The sequence below is a fragment of the Vitis vinifera genome, chromosome 18 (genome assembly GCF_030704535.1).
Source record: "Vitis vinifera cultivar Pinot Noir 40024 chromosome 18, ASM3070453v1".
In the NCBI taxonomy this organism is placed as follows: Eukaryota; Viridiplantae; Streptophyta; class Magnoliopsida; order Vitales; family Vitaceae; genus Vitis; species Vitis vinifera.
This window is the reverse complement of record NC_081822.1, coordinates 1,804,786-1,822,772: the sequence shown is the minus strand read 5'-3', so window position 1 is coordinate 1,822,772 and position 17,987 is coordinate 1,804,786. Positions and strand designations below refer to the sequence as shown.

Here is a 17,987-nt window from a genome sequence, read left to right as displayed (position 1 = left end):
AATTTATTAAAAAAGTGATGACAAAGAATAAATTTATAGGTGGAAAAAAAAAAAAGAGAAAAGTATACACCTCAAAAGAAGAAGCTCTCTTTGGAAATTGACCACTTCAAAAATTATAAAGGTTGGAAGAAGAAATTATTAAATGATTTATGAAAAGTGACGAGGAGTGGTGAGGTATTTATACGCAGACCTAGTATCTCAATTGTACTTCAATTAAACTCCCTCAAATCATATCTTAAATACCATATAATTTTCAATTCAAATGACCAAGTTACAAGTAGAAGTAAACTTGTACAATAATCAACACTAATATAAAAAAGTGTGAGGTGTTTGTCAAATTTTTCATTCCAAAAATGTCAAACAACTTACATTTTAATTCCAAAAATTTCTCTTATTAATTTATTTATTACATGTATTTATCATAACCTATTAATATTAATTGGTGTTATTCTTTTTAAAACCCATAATCCTTTTGACTCTTGAGGATGGGCCTAAGCCCCATTTTTTCAATACCCATGTAACCTTTTTCTATTTTGTCTCTTCTCCATGGTCACAACAACATTTTCTTCAAGCTTTAGGATTTCTTTGTAAAATTGTCATTGTAACGTTTCTCTCCGCTATAAATGACAATTAATTCAAGACTGTATTTGGAGTTATAATCGTGGTTTTTGAAGGGTTGGATCAATGAAAGTATATACAAAACAAAGGTTTGGTGAAATGCAATGTTTTAGGTGAAATTGAGAATGATGGTGGTGGTGAAGCATTTTAGAAAAAACAAGCAATTTGTATGGTGATTTCAAGAGCGATGACCATATTTTCACGGGCATAAGGGTGACATATTTGTTGTCATAATTTCTAGTGAAGTCATTGTCAGTCTTTACTTGGAACCCATATTTTCTTTGTAAATTTAGATTAGATAAATATATTGTTATTGAGTTTCACAAAAATAATCTGGAGGGTTGGTCAAAGAGTGGTGATGCTCCATATTCATATATGCCATTTTTTATTTTGGAAACCAAAGAATCATAATATGCTTATTAGTGAAAAAAGATTATTGTTTATCCCTCGTTTGTTTAAAGAAAATGAATTGTATTTGTAGAATTAACAATTTAAAATGTTGATTGTGATTTAATTCCAAAAAGTTTTAGAGAACAGGTTAAGTAAATCTATAATAAATATATATTTTTTAATGATGGTACAATTGTTATAGGAGTAATTTCTCGCATTTTTGGTATTTATATGAATCAGCTATTTGTGTTCTAATTTATTAGGGTTGTGTCTCTTGTGTTATTGATCATTTGGGTTATTAGATTTTTTACGTTTTGGTTTTTATCATATCATCCTAATTCTTTGCATTTTTTTTATTATGTATGTTATTTATTTATTATTTTAGCACTCAATGGGTTTTTTGGAAACACAATTAAGTCAATTGTTACTATCGTTTGGTGTTCTTAATGATTTTGTTTACATGTTTATTAGGGAAAGATTGAAATTTAAGGTGTTTGGTAAATTTGAAAGGTAATACAATTTAGTATTCAAGTGTACATTTTTTTTTCTTCATGAATCTTGATTTTTTGTTTTATAATCCAATGTTTATTGGAATCAAAGTTTGTTACTTCTTTTATAAATTTAGTATTTTCATAAATACTTTTAATTTGTTTAATTAAATTATTTTTTGACAAATATTTATAACTTAAACGTTTTAGTGAAAAGAAAATGAAATTGGTTTTTTCAATTGAAATTAGATTAAACATTTCTTAAAGAGTTTCTTTTGTCTTTTCATAAATTTAGTACGAGTAAAAGTTATATATTTTGTTGTGTCAAAATTACAATGAATTTGAATCAACAATGGATAATGTGTCTAAATAAATTTTGGTACATATCATTGTTAAAGACTACGATATTCATTTTACTTAATTTAAAAAAAACAATCTTAAAAATAATTTTACTATCTAAAATTTTGGTATGGAAAAGTGTAACCTTATTCATATTCCATAATATTTCAACCCAATCATTTTTTTTAATTTCTTTTTATGTCTAATTCAATTATTTGACTTTAAATATTTTCTTAGTTTCATAAAAGGATTTAAAAGGAATACACATATTTATTCATTTTTAGTGGATTTTTTTTCATATGACCTCAAGTGCATCACACGCAAACACTTCCTAGTTAGATTTAAAAGAGCTAATAAAAAAGTTTGCTTTATAAAATTATTTTTTCAATTTTAAATTAAATTTTAATTTCCAATTCAAATTGGAAATGACTTAAAAAAAAACAGTTGTTAAGTGCAAAATCAAAATTGAACATTCTGTTTGATATTATTTGATTTTCTAAATAAATCTCAAATTTTAGGTAGTTCTCAATTTAAAAATTACAAACCATCTTATTGCGTTCATTCAAGAGAAGCTTGAGTTGGGCAGCCCATATTATTCATGGGCTCCACCCAACTGACCCTCAGACTAAACGGGCTTATGTTGGGTCAGTTCTGGTCAGCAAATTATATATTAAAGAACAATCATATTGTTTTTCTACAAGTCACAAGTACATTTTAAAAGAAGGCTGGTCACTGCCGAGATTTCCAACTTTGAGGAACCGTTTGAGTACTCAAAGGCTTAAAGACATGTATATAGTTTGCCAAGAAAGTCACGTGGAACCTTCAAGGTGGCCCTACTCATTCATCGTCAGGCATATTAAGGTAAGGTGGTAACTAACATGATAACATCCCTCATCCCTCATCCGAGATTAGTTCCCAAGTTTCTCTCGAGTGTGAGTTTTGCAAGAGCTCTCAGGAGAACTACTGTGATCAGACTCTGTTCACCTACAATGGAATTTTCTGGGATGGTAGCAAATAAAAAATATTAAGTATTTAAAAAAGGTCATTTATTTATCGGTATTTAATAAATAATTCAAGTGTGGAAATGGGAACGTGGACCAACACATGTAGACAAGCCATTCGTTAATGATTCGGTATTGACGTGATTGATCAGTTTATTGGAAGGTTGGTTGGTGGGTGGGACGGTGGGGTTATTTTCAGTGTATGGGTGGTATGAAAATATGATTGGGGAGGGCCCGGTGGGGATATGGAGTGGAATTTATTCCATTAAGGAAAACTTTGGGGATTTTCATTCCCATATTTTTCTTAAATATTTCAACCCCAAATTAATTTCTAAGTTTGAAATAAAACTTTATAATTACGTGGATAGGAAAAAAAAAATGATAACATATTTTATCTCATATTTGATCGATTAAATTATCTCATTATTTGTTTCATTTTATATTAAATAAAACAAGTGGTGTAATATATTTATTTATCTTTATTTTTTTATCATCTTTACATAGGACAAATTAATTTTAAGATAAAGTAGGATATCTTATGTATTATAAATTTATTTTATAATTAATTTTTTATTTTTTATATTATTTATTTTTTAAAAATAAAAAAATTAATTATAAAATTAAATCTGTGATTTAAAAAAAAAGCTAACTAAATATTTATAAAATAATATTAACATATGTATTATTTAATATATATAAATTATTTTTATATAACTTAATATAAAAAGAATATTTATTAAATGTAAATATTTTAATCATGAAAATTATTAAATGCTAAGAGAAATTTCATTTTTTTTAAATAAACAAGATTGGAATTCAATATATTTTTTATTTTAAACATTGAAAAATAATATATATTTTATTTTATTTTTATTTATTTTAGAAATTAAATACATTATATAGATATTTGGTAAACCAACTTAATATTCTCAAATAAACTTTTATTTTTGAAAAAAATTAAAAATTATTTTTAAAGAATATTCTTAAAAATCTACTTTCTAAAAATTGTTTTTAATTGTATTGTCAAATATGTTCAATATTTTCCTTTTCCACCTTTTTTATTCATCTCATCTTGTATACATGGTTCTATGCAATTTCTGGGAGACAGGCGAAGAAAAGGACCCTGGATTTCATATTGGACACAGCGTCCGCCAACCACTCCCTCGGAAACTACCTAGAATTGCTGAAAGTGAACGGGACTTTGGTGGTTGTGGGGGCACCGGATAAGCCCATGGAGCTGCCTTCTTTCCCTTTGATTTTTGGTATGACCCCAGCTCCCTCCATGTTTAATAGAAAGTGAAAAACATTAAATATAATACACATTAAGAAGCCCCATAATTGAGTATGTGTCTATGTATATATATAATGTTACAGGCAAAAGAATAATAAAAGGGAGCATCTTAGGTGGGATGAAAGAGACACAGGAGATGATGGATGTGTGTGGGCAGCGCAACATAAAGTCGGATATCGAGGTGGTGAAGACAGACCAGATCAACCAGGCACTGGATAGGCTTTCTAGGAATGATGTTCGGTATCGTTTTGTAATTGACATTGCCGGCAAGTCTGCAAAGATGTAGGACTCCTTGGCTTCATGTTAGCGTCTTGGCTAGTATTCATCTTCGTGAATAAACGGTCTACAAGAACCTGTGCTTTGCAATTAATTATCACCTTATGTTACCAAAGAAAACTGCTAGTTCTACCGGGTATATATTTATATAAACTACGACGAGAATAAAAGTATGTTTGACGTATTTCTATTAGTTGTGTTTTTAACAGAAGTGTTTTTTTTAATTTATAATGAGAATAAAAATACGTTTTGCAATGATCTAAGAAGTGTTTTTATAATTTTTAATGCAAAAATAAAAAATTTTAAATATTAAAAAATATTTTCTAAAATCATTTTAAAAAATGTATTTAAAAATATTAAAAGTATAATTATTTTTTTAAATATTTAAAATTTTTGTAGTACTTAAAAAATAAAAATTTTCAAATATTAAAAAGACTAAAAATATTTTTTAAAATTATTGTCAAATGTATTTTAAGTGTTTTTAATAAAAATATTTTTAAGAATATTATGTATCAAATATTTTTTTATAAAATATTATAAATAATTTTTAAATATTATAAGTAATTTTTCAAAATTTTAAAAATATTTTTCAAATTTTATCAAAAGTTTTGATTTATTTTCAAAACACTTTTTTGGATCAAAAGTGTTCTTAAAAAAACACTACTAAATGGAAAAGCTACTTTCAACATTTGAATTCTTGAATAGAGTTTAATTTTTAAAAAGAATTTAAAAAATATTTTAAAGAATATTCTTTAAAAAACCTACTTTATAAAAACTGTTTTTCGTCAAATATGTTCAGAATTTTACTTTTCAACCTTTTTAGTCATCTCATCGGGGGAGAGACGGTGATTGGACACATGAATGCATCTGTCGCGGCCCACATCGAGCTCAAGCGGTCTTGATGTAGTTTTGGTTCGGGGCAAACCTAGGTGGACCTCAGGTTTGGAACTCCTAGCTTAAAAAGTGGCCTAAACCCTAAAAATTGATCAAATTATTTTGTTAATTATAATAACACAAGGCTTGGTTTAATTGATATCCCACAACCCTCATACTTTGAAGGAGGTTAGCTAGAACCTGACCTTGAATGGATTAGGTTGGGCTCAGAACAGACTTACATGATGGATGGGCTAGGCTTCGGCTAAAAATTTCAAATCGGGCCTCAACTGGGCTTGGGCCTAATAACTAAATCAATCTTACATCCTAATGGTGATTGCATGAAGGAGGTTTTCTTCTGTAGTCATGAATGCCTTGAGATCATTTTTTTTTTTTAATTAATTTGTTGGAAATTATTCCCTTTGTTTTCTTCTTCCCACCGTGTCAAGGCATGAAGTATACGATCATCCCACTTTATGTGCATAAAACTAATGGTACTAAATAATCCCAAGATGCATTATTGCAGAGTAGAAGATGCACCCAATCCGAACTGCACCTTATTTAAAATAAGCAATCAAATGGCCTTTAGTTAGACTATTCCACTGACCCCACAATATGAAAGACAACAAATTTGATGGATAGGATTGAGCTAATAAGGGGATTAATTGTAGCCAAACCAGGCCTGTTCTAACTTCAATGCCTATCCAACAATGTCCAGTTGTTTTTCCTTTTCTTGGCCAATAAGTCTTGATTAGATTTGAAAACAGGTCCTTCACAGTATTAAATCGATACCCATCTGCTTAACCATAGGCTTAAGTGGTACTAAAATGAGAGGAAATAAAATATGTTATTTCAATGAGGGAAAGGCAGACTTTGCAAATCAAAGTCTCTTCCACTGGATCACATATTTGAAAATTGAAATTCATTAACATTTCCATTTATGCATATACATATTTGAACCTTGTTTCCATCTCGCCACCGTTCACTTCAACGGTACACGGGCAAAGAAGCAAACAATAACACACAAGTTGGTAACTTTTATGGTTTCAATACCCTCCAAACATTAGATCATACAAATAAAAGGAAACACACGCCTCACCAGAAAGTTTCCAAATGGCTACAAATTCACCTGACCACCCTGCAGTCTAGCCTTACCTCTTGTCCACCAGTGATGCTACTCATCTTGATCATGGACTTCACAAAGGCCTTCTCAAACTCATCTTTGGAGCTAGCAAATTGAGAGACCAACGCTTTGGTCTTTGTAGTAGTGAGTAGAGCCTGATCTGAAGAGAACAGACTCCTCCCCTGGAGGAGAAGTTTGTAGTATGTGTTATCAAATGTAGTTGAGGAAGAATCCATGGTGGCTCCTGCATTTTTCACCTTGTTGTGAAGGGGGCACACGCTTCGTAGGCTGGCTGCAAATGATGGGTGTACGGATGGGTCAACGTCGTGGGTGGAGTTGAAGTTGTGGATTCTGTTTTGGAAGGATGAACAATGAGAGAATCCGAGAGTGTGACCGCCTGTATGCCCAGATTTGAATCAGAATCAGACTCTCCATATATTCTACTGAAAAACTCAAAACACAATCAAAATTTAGTGTTGGTTTTTACCTGAGAGTGCCACTAGATCTTCCATGGAAAGTCCCCTCTGGGAGAAGCTTTGCTGCAACTGAGATATGTTGAAGGTTGGAGCTGGTAACTGTCTGGTCTCAGTTGCCTTTGAGATCCTTCCATCTTTTCTCCCTTTTGACACATTCCAAGTAGGGCCTCCAGACTAACATATTCCACCAGAGAAAAACATGTAACAAAAATGTTATAACCAAGTCAAACAGTACTTCAACTACTTGACCAATATCATCTAAACCAAAGTCGATAACTGTCATTATTATATGACAATTATGATTGTTAACTAACCAGGGCAACTGCATCCCTTACAGCCAGAGCCAAGATATCAGCGCAAGAGACGACACCAGGGCAGAGAGCTTCCACTGCTTTTTTGGCATTGTCAATAACATAAAATGCATGCAATGAAATGTTTGGAGGCCCATCTTTTTCTGCTGTGTTCTTGCCCACTGACTTCAGCAGCACAGAAGCATCACACCCCTGCAAAAAGGCTTATTGTTGTTCTAAGTTTACAAACAACATAGAAGAAGGATAAGGGCAGAAAGATAAGAGCAGAAAATGTTTACTCTAATGAAGCAATCATGGAAGTGCATTCGAAGTAGGGCAGCTGGAACTGTTTTGTCATTTGTCATTGCCTTTTTGACAGCATCCGAAATTGTTGACTCAGCCTTGGGGCATGTCTGATCATAGTAGTTTAAGCTCAGTGCATAGACTGGAGAAGAAACTGGAAACATGACAAGTAGTGTGAGAACCAGCACTCCGAGTATATTAGCTGCCCCCATACTAGAAACTACAGAATTCGACTCTTTTCTGCTGGTTATCTGTGAAAGCTAAAAAGACCAGACTAGTATTTGTAGTGGGGGGAGAATGGAAAAAGAAAGTTGGAGTTGTTATTGAGGACATGGTTAGTTAATTTGGTGAGCAAAAAACCCTGACAGTGGAGTAGTATTTTTGAAGCATTCTCATAAGAAGACAAGGCATGGCCCCTTCATTATTCTTCTTTTGGTGGGCAAGTCAAATTAAGTTGTTTGCAATGATTCCATTTCTCTGTTCTTAATTTCAACTCTGTCAAGGCCCAAGTTAAGAACTCGTTACAGAAAATGACCGGTTGAAGGTTTGAAAAGCAATGCATTTGCACGAGTTTAATGATACTAAACAATTCCATTATAGTCATAGATGACCAAAGGGTAGGTGATTAACCCATACCCAAAAGTTGAATACTAAATTAAACACAAACTGGTAGCAGAAATAGCTGCATCATCTTTTTCTTTCTTTAGGCCTTCTTTGAAAATAAGCAATCAAATGGCCTTTAGTTAGACTGGCATAGTGACCCTACCAACGTGAAAAGAGAATAAATTTGGTGGAAGGGGTTGAACTAATAAAGGGATCGTTGCGTAATCATATTTGTTCCAAATGTTCCTTACTTCAATGCTTATCTAAAAGTGCCGAGCAGCTAGTAAACAATAGGAGATTGGAGATGATCATCAGGAACAGTTTCCTCTATGTTGTTAGTATTCCACATCTAGGCTAGTAGTACACTTGAAAGTTTGGCCTCAAATTGTACTTAGGTCTTAGCAATCTTTCATTTTTCTTTATCAACCAAATTCATATTAGTAGTACATAAATTTTCCCCCTCCAATGTTGTACTAAAATGTCTCCAGCTGGCTTCTGACTTGAATATGAAGTAATTTCCACCAGGTAGGCAAAGAAATCTCCATCAGAAGATGTTAGGATTCGATACTCATTTTTAAACACTGGACTTTTATGAGATGGTGAAAGCTTTGATAGATTGGAAACTGTTTTTCTTCAATAATTGATTTTAACCGAAACTTTAACAGAAAGTTCATGCAGAGTACTGTTGTTGATATGAAATGCTGATCATTTATTCAGTTTTGAAGCCTCTGTCTGATTAAATTTCCAATCCCCATATTCAGAAAACTTGATTGTTATTAAAACTAACAGGTCTGAGGATCGATAAAAACCCAAGCTTCATGGACTAAGCATGAAACAGTGAAGCGGTAAGAACCAAGAAGCTAAATTTCACTGACTATATAGCTATCTTCTTAATTTATCAAAATAAACAGTAAGAGCATTTTAATATCAAAAAGTAGATCATGGATGGAAAGGCAAAAGCAAAAAAAAATGATTTACTGGGATCTTTATTAGTTGGGAATGGTCAAACCTTGCTGATAAAGATTGATATTACAAGCATATGTAAAATGAAGAAAAAAAGAACTATTCATATATTTGAAGCTGCAATTTAACTGCATGTGCTTCTTATTTCTGATGTGCATGATTTTCAGTAAGATCCCGAAAATTTTCAACACACAATGACACCATAATTTGGTTTTCAGGCCCTGTGGAAGAAATGGGCACAAGGAGTTGATAGTAGCCTTGAGTTCATGGGTTAGCCCCCATCTCCATTGCCAACCATTTGAGAATTCCTTCTCATAATTTAGGGCGGGCTGCTTCATTAAAATAGTAAGCACGCCTCTGCCAATGAAAACCCGAAACCCTGAACCCCAAAGCAGCTTTCTTGGCTTAAAACTGTACTGAGCTAGAGAAGGTCTGACCAAACCCCCAATCTGAAGGCACAACATTGTCGAATTCTTGGGTCACTCCATCAGTGGTGGTGACCTTGAAGGACAGAGACTGGCCATTGAGATAGGCATTAGACTGCCAGTTAGCTCCCCAGTTCCTGGACATGGCCATCCAACTGGTCCGGGAGCCTTTGATTGATACTGATTGAATAGATCCAGCCCCAGCTACATTGCTTATCAATACTAATTCGAAGTAGTCTCTTCCATTAACACTGAATCTAACACCACCATGCTTCTTACATGGAACCCTGAAACATTGTTCAACATCAATATAAGGTAGGAAAAATAATAATAATAATAATAGAAGAAAAAGTAGGTATTGGGACCTTTGGAACAGCACTGGGACGATCCCGCCTCTGTAAATACCGATCTTTTCCCATGCTGGCTGAGCCATATCGAAATGCTGCAGGGGTGGGTTGCACCACCCTCCATTGTTGCTTGGAAGAGCATAGTTTGGAGGGCAAAAGTTTGTTGCAGTGATGGTCACAGAAGCTCCTTTCTTGCACCACTGTGAATCGGATTGGTAATCACATATGATCTTGTAGCATTGCCCACATGAAGCCCCATCATTGAACAATGCTGTGCTCAAAGCTGCCGTTCTTGTTCCATATCCAGTAGAGTACAAGTTTCCATATCCACAAGCCCCTCCTGTTGGGCAAGCAAAAACATTAAGCTATTGTCCCAGAAGCATAAAAGTAGTAGAGATATAAGGCATGAAACAGCCACTTACCCATTGTCCCAGAGGCATCACTGCCTCCATAAAACGTAGCGTGAGCTTTAGTCCACCCAGAAGCAGTAAAGGCATTAACATTCGAGAAAAAATAGCAAATTACGCGCACCATTGCTAAAGCATGAAGCAGATTTTTCGCCATTTCTGTATCAGGGGAGACCAAGGATCAAGGAGAATGAGGAAGATGGAGGATGATGAGGAATGGGACAATTTTCACATTTACTGGCTTCTCTGATCTCCAGGACTGCCTATTTAAATAGGAGCTAGGCTCTCCAATGCAACAGCCTCACATGTGATCTCTGCAAGTAGAGAGAAGTTACAAGTTTTTTTTTTCTTCTTTAATTTTAAATATTGAATTATATCAACAAGTCTGAAGAGTCCAGAAACTCATTCAATTATTCCCACGTTCTCTAACCACATGCATTTCCCAATAGAAGAGCCGTGAATGGATCAGAAACCACAAACCCAATTGTCCTTTTTTCTTGCATTCTTTTAATGTGGTTGCTTGTTGCTATTTCAAGGAATACAGAGCCTTATGCGATAGAATATTTTCCTTAAACAGAATCATATAATACAAACCTCACATGGTGTTGCTTTGACCCATATGATACAGTCCCCCATCATTCTTCAGCGTTATGCACATGACCCCATTTCACATCAGATAGAGATGAGCTTTTCTTTCCTTTTATTTTTTATTTTCTTCCTCCTGACAGGCGGTGCTGAGTTGTTTTTAAATTTTACTACTGAAATGGCTGTCTCTGATAGGCTAATTCTGGGATTTCACCGACTATTAGGCAACACGATTTCTCAGATCTTGTCCTATGATTTGGTCTCTAAAACAGCAAAAACAAATAGCCCTTCTTTATTTAACTCTGCAAAGAAAGCAAATGTTTTCTGCTATGGCTACAAATAGTGATCAGCATTCAGATTTGAACTTTGTCATGCCAAGGTAAAACTGGGAGGCAAAACCAAGAGAAAAGTCTACTGTGAGAATTCATGAATCTGAACTGGCGGTGGATGTGCAAGTGGCCATGAGCAGCCACAACACCAAATGGGAAAGAGAAGAATGGGCAATAATATGACTTTTCGTCCTATACATAAACGTATATTATAAACAAGTAATGATATGTTGAGTAAAAGGGATGATGAAGAAAGGGAGACCCTTTTATGGAGGATGTAAATGATTGGAGCTATTATCAATCATCGCACATGATACAGAAGAATGAAAAGGCGTGAAATTTTATTTTAATAATGATGGTGAGATTGATTAGATTCTGGAGAAGTTTTCATTAATTGAGTTTGCCCCTGGTGCTGGATGACAGCAATTTGAAGAGATCTATGGTCTAACAGCATCATATGGGGGGCCTTTTCTCGATGATGTCCAAGCCACATTATAGCACATGGTGCATCCATAAATAAGAGGTGAATTCATAGATGAGTGGGATAATCACGCGTGACATGAAGCTCCATCATAAAGGTTTACCTTAATGGCTTGCAGCTGTGATGCGTGAGGAAGACCAATAAACCAGCCGACCATGAGACTTTCGTGGCACTTACATTAAAAAGACCCTTCATGTTGGTTGAGCTAGAGGATCAAATGCAGGCAATGCGGTCAAGGTTTCCCAGAAAACAAACAAAAGTGGCAGCTAAATAAATTCAACCACTAATGCAATTTGTCAATAGATACGATGGGGTACCTGTAGAACCAGACTTGACACAGTCAAAACATGAAGTGAGCTATTCAAATTGCCATGATAAAAATCAACAGACAAAAACAGTAGAATGTGACCATCTACTATAGTTTGCTCTAAAAGGTATGGTTATGGTAAGAGACTATGAACTCGCTGGCTCTTGGAATGGAGGAGACAGAAGAAAAATACAAGCAGCCAGTAAGGCACCCTGTTCTCTGTAGAAAAATTACATGAAGACCCCCCTGTTCCCTCAGAAATCATCATCCTCCTCCTCTGCAATATGCTTTGCAAGTTCTTGCTCCTGCTGTTGCCTCTCCCTCCTCTTCTCAGCACTTTCCTTCTCTTTTTGTGTGTTTGGTGGGTACCGGAGGGCCCGAACTGCTTCATTGTGCATGTTCAGGCAAAAAGTAATCCGGGAGTTGAAAGCAATTTGCGGCTCAATTGTGGAGTAGATGTCTCCGGTCTCTTTTGATACCATCCAGCCGTTTGAATGATCCAACGTGGCATCAATTGCACCATCATGAATAGCCTTGGCCACAATGCTCTCAGCATCCGCAACAGGGTTTGCAGAATCCAATCTCAGTTTGCTAGCGATATCTGCAAGCGAGATGCGGGAATAAGAGATGCTAATGTTCCGCAGCCCAGTCCTAATGACATTATGCCGCAGCCGAACAATCAGATTGTGGATTCGATCAGTACTGAAAGTGCCAGCAAATTTTTCTGCAACAGACCTAAACAGCTCCAAATCACCAATCCGAACAGCCTGAAAGTTACATCATATAATTAAAAATTTTCGTTCAAAATAAAATGGTTATATATCAGGACTACATATTGATTTAGCCCAATTTGCATAGTTTAAGGCCAGAGAACTCCAAACAATTAGCTTTACATAAACCCCCAGTAATGATTCATGGAATTAAGGGAGCAGTTAACCAATCTTCCATCATGATTCTCTGACCTTGTTTAAAACAAGAGAACTAACGTGTGTGCTTGTAATAATTAAGAAAGAAGCTTCAAGTTTAACAAGTCAACACTCACATTTGTAAGTTCAAAGTACGGCCTCAAAGCCTTCTCCATTCCTTTCTGCATGAATACTGTTCTTTCAGGTATCTCTCCCAGCAGTAAACGGACTATAATGGCCCACTTGTTACATTGAATTCGGAATCCTCGAGCTGCAGCAGGGGCCTTACGAGCAGCCTGTAGAAGACTCTCTTTTGCATCGGTATACTCCAATTGAATTGTACGGATCTTCCCAAGGTAGAAAAGATATCTACAGAACTGCAGGAAAAAAAATGTTCTAATAAGATTTTGATCCCTAGGGAGGGCAACCAAGCCAGATTTGCAATCACAAAGTGCTGGAACCATTATGAACAGGGATTGGTAACAATTAATTGAGAGTGAACAAAGATACAAATATTGAAAATAAATACACGGTGATGATAATAAAATGAGTTGTTTTAATTTCTTACTGAAAAGTTATTAATGGATGACAAATGAATGAAAACAAATAGCATATAAAACAAAAGTCTACTGGGCCAGAACCCAATTGGAAAGTTGCAAACTGTAACTATCAGCTTGTAGACCTCTAGAAGGAACAGCAGAGGGCACAATGGCCCATGCCACTGAGCTAAGTTATTAGAGAACTCCAGGGGGGAACTAGTCTTTCAAAGGCTAATGAGGCTAATGCCCTGAGGCTCACCTCAAGGCGAGACACTGTGAATTATATTTGAGGCTATAGCCTTACTCGAGGCTAATTGAGATGAGACTCAAATCTTACCCTGTTGAGGAGTACAGGCTAAGACTGTTGCCTCAAGGCTTTTAAGGCTTAAGCCTCAAATATTCAATAGATTTCAATGGGTCTTAGGGCTTTGTCGGCTTTTGGTATATATTTTACAAGCGGCTTAAGCCTCCATGTTCAATGGATTTTTGGCTTTGGTTGGCTCTTGGTTTCAATTTCTTACCAAACAGTTATTGATGGGTAACAATGGATTGAAACGAATAACATATAAATTTGGAGGTCCATTGACCAGAACCCAATTGGAAAGTTAAGCGCTAATTATCAATCAGCTTGTAGACATCTAGCAGGAACCTAATCAGCAGAAAGTACAATGGATCATGCCACTGAGTTATGTGGGAGAGCCAGGATCATTACCCATAATGCCTGATTCCCAAAATTTAAAGAAAGAAAACAAAACAAAATAATAGGAAAAACACATACACACACAAAAATAAAGTACAACAATACATCAAGGCACCTGCTGATTTGAGTGTGCTTCGAACCGTGGTGCCTTTGATCTCAGCTTTTCTGCCTGATCATACAAGTTGTAGTGGAGGTAGTTTCGTAATAGGAGGTTGAGGAGTGTTTCCTGCATCGTAATGGATTATATCAAACATAAGCTCCTTAAACACATGCACTGCACACTTTTCCAAGTTAATTTGACACAAACCTGGCCCAGCTCATCATGGCGCAATGTTGTAATCCGGTGCAAGCCAAGGAGGTTGCTGGAAATAGGACGGTTTTCAAGTCAGCAAAAAGAACAGATATAATTCATGTTTGGCTACAAATTCTCTAATTCCTGCTACATGTTAACATGTATGGAATTGTGCTATATCTATCTTTACAGGAATGCACACAAAATAAGATAAATTGATAGCTCACCCTCGAATTTCAGCTAGATGACCTGTAAGCTCATAGCTATATGAGTAATACAAGTATAATTTGGATGCTAAAACATCAACAGTTCTTCTATTCAGATTCTTAAGCCGAACAATGCTTGCTGAAGAACATGCTTTAGCCTGAATGGGAACACAACTAAGCCATATTACAATATGACAAACTTAATCGGTTCATGCTAAGTTGAAAATTAAGAAGTCAAGTCAATAAAATCAATCCAACCTCATTGTACTTTTTCTGATCAATCAGAAAAACTAATACAAGCAAGTAACAGTAAATCTCAAGCTCGGGCACTAAGTGCTTCACTGGAGCTTGATCGGCAGATGTTGCTGTGTCAACTTCCATGTCATGCTCATCTTCCTACAACAAATATTACAATGAACCTTAGCACTAAGGATTTCCACAAAGAAATTAAATATGCTTTAAAAGCTTATATAAGGATCTTAATTACTATGTCATAATGTAAAAAATCAAAGTTCACCATTCATTAGATAGATGCAAGGATGTAGAGATACATACTGTGAATTCCACTACAATTCCCATGGCCAGCCTTATTTAGAAGCTCGTTGTGCCAACTCAACCTATCTAGAGACCATTCCCCCCTTCCCACTCCAAATGAATACAAATTCACATTTCATAGCTGCCATAATTGGTCTTCTCTATACATGGACGGATCACATTTATAGAAACTTATTCTATCATCAACTATACAGGTAACACCTGAGGCAAACCTGCCATTCTCAGAAAAAAGTCAGAAATTACTTCAAGCCTTTTGGGCAGGACTAAGGGCAACTGTGCAGTACCAAACAAATTAACTTGGTAATCACTAAAACCTTTTCTTTTAATGATAGGTAAACTCTTTTTTTATTCCCCACACTGTGACTTAAATCTGAATCCTCCCACAACTCCTTACCACTTGAGCTGGGCCTCAAGGACTCATTAATCACTGGAACATATGCCACTTCTTCCCACCACATGTTGCAGATGTATGAATGGTTCAAGCACTTCAAATCCTCCAGGAAACCAACAATTGAGCCATCATCTTGCTAATTAGTATTTGAAATCCTTGCTTAGGGTGTTTTGGATGACCATCCAAAACTACTAGCATAGTTACTGTATTGAACTGCAGTCAAACCTTAGATCCACACATCACTTGTATACCCAATGATGCTGTGGGATTTTCCCCCCAGCAGAAGGGCTAAGGCATCCAACCTTATAATTTTCATTCCATAATGTAGCTAAGGCAATCAGCTGAAGAGCACATAACATAATTTACCTACCTTCAACTAATCCATCTCCTTACAGACTGAGAATTTTCCATCTGATCCTCCAAGTCCTCTAGAATAAGATAGATTTTGCGCTTCTAAAGTAAGCATGAAAAATATTCCTCCAGTCTCAAAATATAAGTATTTCATATCACAAAAGGCTCGTGCACATGATTGCCTTTGTTTCACTGAATACAATACTATATCATCTTAATCTAGCCTAATTTTTGGGTTACCCCAAACACTCATTATGACTAACAACATCAATCTACACATCTACAGTGATGGCAATAACATTGATATATGGAAAAACTTACAGAAACAATACAAAATTATATGAAAAATACCAGAGAACCAAGACACTCAAAGGCTCACTTACTTTGGGAAGATACGCAGACAACCTGGAGTGGGCTTCAGAAACTGGCACAAGAGCGAAATCAAGAAAGGCAGAGAGCACTGGCACCTTCAGCTTCCTCCTCAATGCCATCGTGAGGCGAATAGCTCGCACAATTCTCCGCACCTCTTTGGTGTATGAACCCGTCTCGATGAGTGATGCTATCTCCTTCAACTCTACATCCCAAATAACGAGGAAACAAATGAACAAAAAATCCTAATCCTCTGTTTGAAGTTAAGGAAAAGAAAAGAACTTTCAACTTAGTTGAAAAAAAAAAAAATCACATCAGGCACAGTAGAAATCATTTTTAGATGTAGGTCCCAAATAATCAAATACCAAATATTCAAATTTTGAATTTGTTTCTGTTTATTCCTACCAAATCGAGGTGATTAAACGTAGCATATAATTTAAAATGAATACAGATAATCTTAAGTCTGTACTTACGGTGCAAAGTGGATGGACCAGTGGAAGAAACAGAGTTCGAAGGAGCTGTACGGTCTTTCATTTCCACATCTTGGGTCATCTTCTCTAAACCCTGCCGAGATCGAAAAAATAAAACGACTTAAAACCGACCATTTGACTGCTGAGAAAACGGGAGATTGCAATACAGTTAAATAAGAATTCCAAATTTCCTTTTCTTTTCCTACGATTTCTTAGCAACCAAAAGGAACATTAAATGAAAAATCAAGAGACAAAAAAATAAAAAATAAAAAGAATTTTTTTTTTAGTTCTTGCGCACTACCGTGGAAGCAAAGGCTGAGAAATTGCTGAACAACGAATCTGAAGAGACCACTTACAAATCTGGGGTAAGTCCGATGCAGAAAACCTAGGGTTTGGAGCGACTGTGCTTTGCTGCTCTGTTTTCTTTCTCTGCAAGTAAAAAGGAACAAAGAGAGGAAAAACTATTTAGTGAGAAGATCATGGAACCGAAAATGAAAAAACAATGAGTTTGCCTTGGGCCTGTTGGGCCTGTTGGGACTGTTGGGCTGTGGGCTAGCATCCACAAAATCAGGCCAAAACCAATGGATAATTATTGGTTCGGTTGGTCGAGCCCAGCCTAATTCATTCGAAGGCAATTCCCCTGATCCTGCTATGCTTGGTTGAAAATTCATTCTCTTTTTCTCTTCTTCTTTTTTTTCATTGTAAAAATGTCATTTTTCACATGATGAATATTATTTTCCTTTATATTAAACTGAATTTTTGCTTAATTTTTTAAAACTTATACCTTGGGTAAACCAACTTAATAACTTAATAAATTAAGTTATTAAGTAAATTCAGTATGTTTGGTAAAATAACTTGATGATATGACTTAAAGTAAAAAATAATTTTCAGTAATAAGTAAAAACAATTAATTTGTTTTTAAATCCACATTTTCATTTAACATTTTTCTTCTCATTTGTTTTAATTACTTCAATGATAGATTTTAATAATTCACAACCTCTATTGTTACTCAATCTCTTTTACCCTAATAATAATTTATAAAGATAAATATGTTAATTTGATGATTTAAAATAGATTTTAAATTAATTTTATCAAATAACTTTAATATCTAAAGTAAGAATTAAATAATAAGTTTTAAGTGAATATATTAAATATAATTTAAACTTAAAGTCAACTTAAAAGAGCTTCTTTTGGAAAATGTCTTTTTTCTAAAAACATAAAAATAGTTTTACAAATTCAAAATACATTAACCAAATTTGGAGTAAAAATAGTTTTTCTAAAATATGTTTTCAAA

At 34.9% G+C, this 17,987-nt stretch overlaps 4 protein-coding genes across 6 annotated transcripts; 1 reads left to right on the top strand and 3 right to left on the bottom strand.

Annotated features, from left to right (window-relative positions):
* The first annotated feature begins 3,921 nt into the window (after positions 1 to 3,921).
* LOC104882457 (probable cinnamyl alcohol dehydrogenase 6) lies at positions 3,922 to 4,587 on the top strand. Its single transcript, XM_010665844.3, has 2 exons — positions 3,922 to 4,098; positions 4,211 to 4,587. Exons 1-2 carry the CDS (start codon positions 4,068 to 4,070, stop codon positions 4,411 to 4,413), a joined length of 234 nt encoding a protein of 77 aa, XP_010664146.1. The 5' UTR covers positions 3,922 to 4,067; the 3' UTR covers positions 4,414 to 4,587.
* A 1,517-nt stretch (positions 4,588 to 6,104) lies between these two features.
* LOC100250514 (peroxidase 64) lies at positions 6,105 to 8,814 on the bottom strand. The gene is made up of 4 exons (XM_003634316.4): positions 7,465 to 8,814; positions 7,190 to 7,378; positions 6,887 to 7,049; positions 6,105 to 6,796 (listed from the first exon to the last, which is right to left on the bottom strand). The coding sequence occupies exons 1-4, from the start codon at positions 7,678 to 7,680 to the stop codon at positions 6,402 to 6,404; spliced, it is 963 nt and encodes a 320-aa protein (XP_003634364.1). The 5' UTR covers positions 7,681 to 8,814; the 3' UTR covers positions 6,105 to 6,401.
* A 218-nt stretch (positions 8,815 to 9,032) lies between these two features.
* Positions 9,033 to 10,762, bottom strand: LOC100245385 (expansin-A11). Of its 2 annotated transcripts, XM_002285855.5 has the most exons (3): positions 10,229 to 10,762; positions 9,825 to 10,146; positions 9,033 to 9,746 (listed from the first exon to the last, which is right to left on the bottom strand). In XM_002285855.5, exons 1-3 carry the CDS (start codon positions 10,368 to 10,370, stop codon positions 9,440 to 9,442), a joined length of 771 nt encoding a protein of 256 aa, XP_002285891.1. In that variant the 5' UTR covers positions 10,371 to 10,762; the 3' UTR covers positions 9,033 to 9,439. The 2 variants fall into 2 exon arrangements, with proteins under 2 accessions (XP_002285891.1, XP_059590858.1); XM_059734875.1 differs by having other exon boundaries at positions 9,033 to 10,146; positions 10,229 to 10,589.
* A 1,177-nt stretch (positions 10,763 to 11,939) lies between these two features.
* Positions 11,940 to 17,182, bottom strand: LOC100255691 (probable 26S proteasome non-ATPase regulatory subunit 3). 2 transcript variants are annotated; one of them, XM_002285857.4, is made up of 9 exons: positions 17,050 to 17,182; positions 16,697 to 16,787; positions 16,238 to 16,428; positions 14,816 to 14,953; positions 14,579 to 14,715; positions 14,367 to 14,421; positions 14,175 to 14,285; positions 12,958 to 13,197; positions 11,940 to 12,682 (listed from the first exon to the last, which is right to left on the bottom strand). In XM_002285857.4, the coding sequence occupies exons 2-9, from the start codon at positions 16,773 to 16,775 to the stop codon at positions 12,170 to 12,172; spliced, it is 1,464 nt and encodes a 487-aa protein (XP_002285893.1). In that variant the 5' UTR covers positions 16,776 to 16,787; positions 17,050 to 17,182; the 3' UTR covers positions 11,940 to 12,169. The 2 variants fall into 2 exon arrangements, with proteins under 2 accessions (XP_002285893.1, XP_019072246.1); XM_019216701.2 differs by having other exon boundaries at positions 16,995 to 17,169.
* Between the last annotated feature and the right edge of the window lie 805 nt (positions 17,183 to 17,987).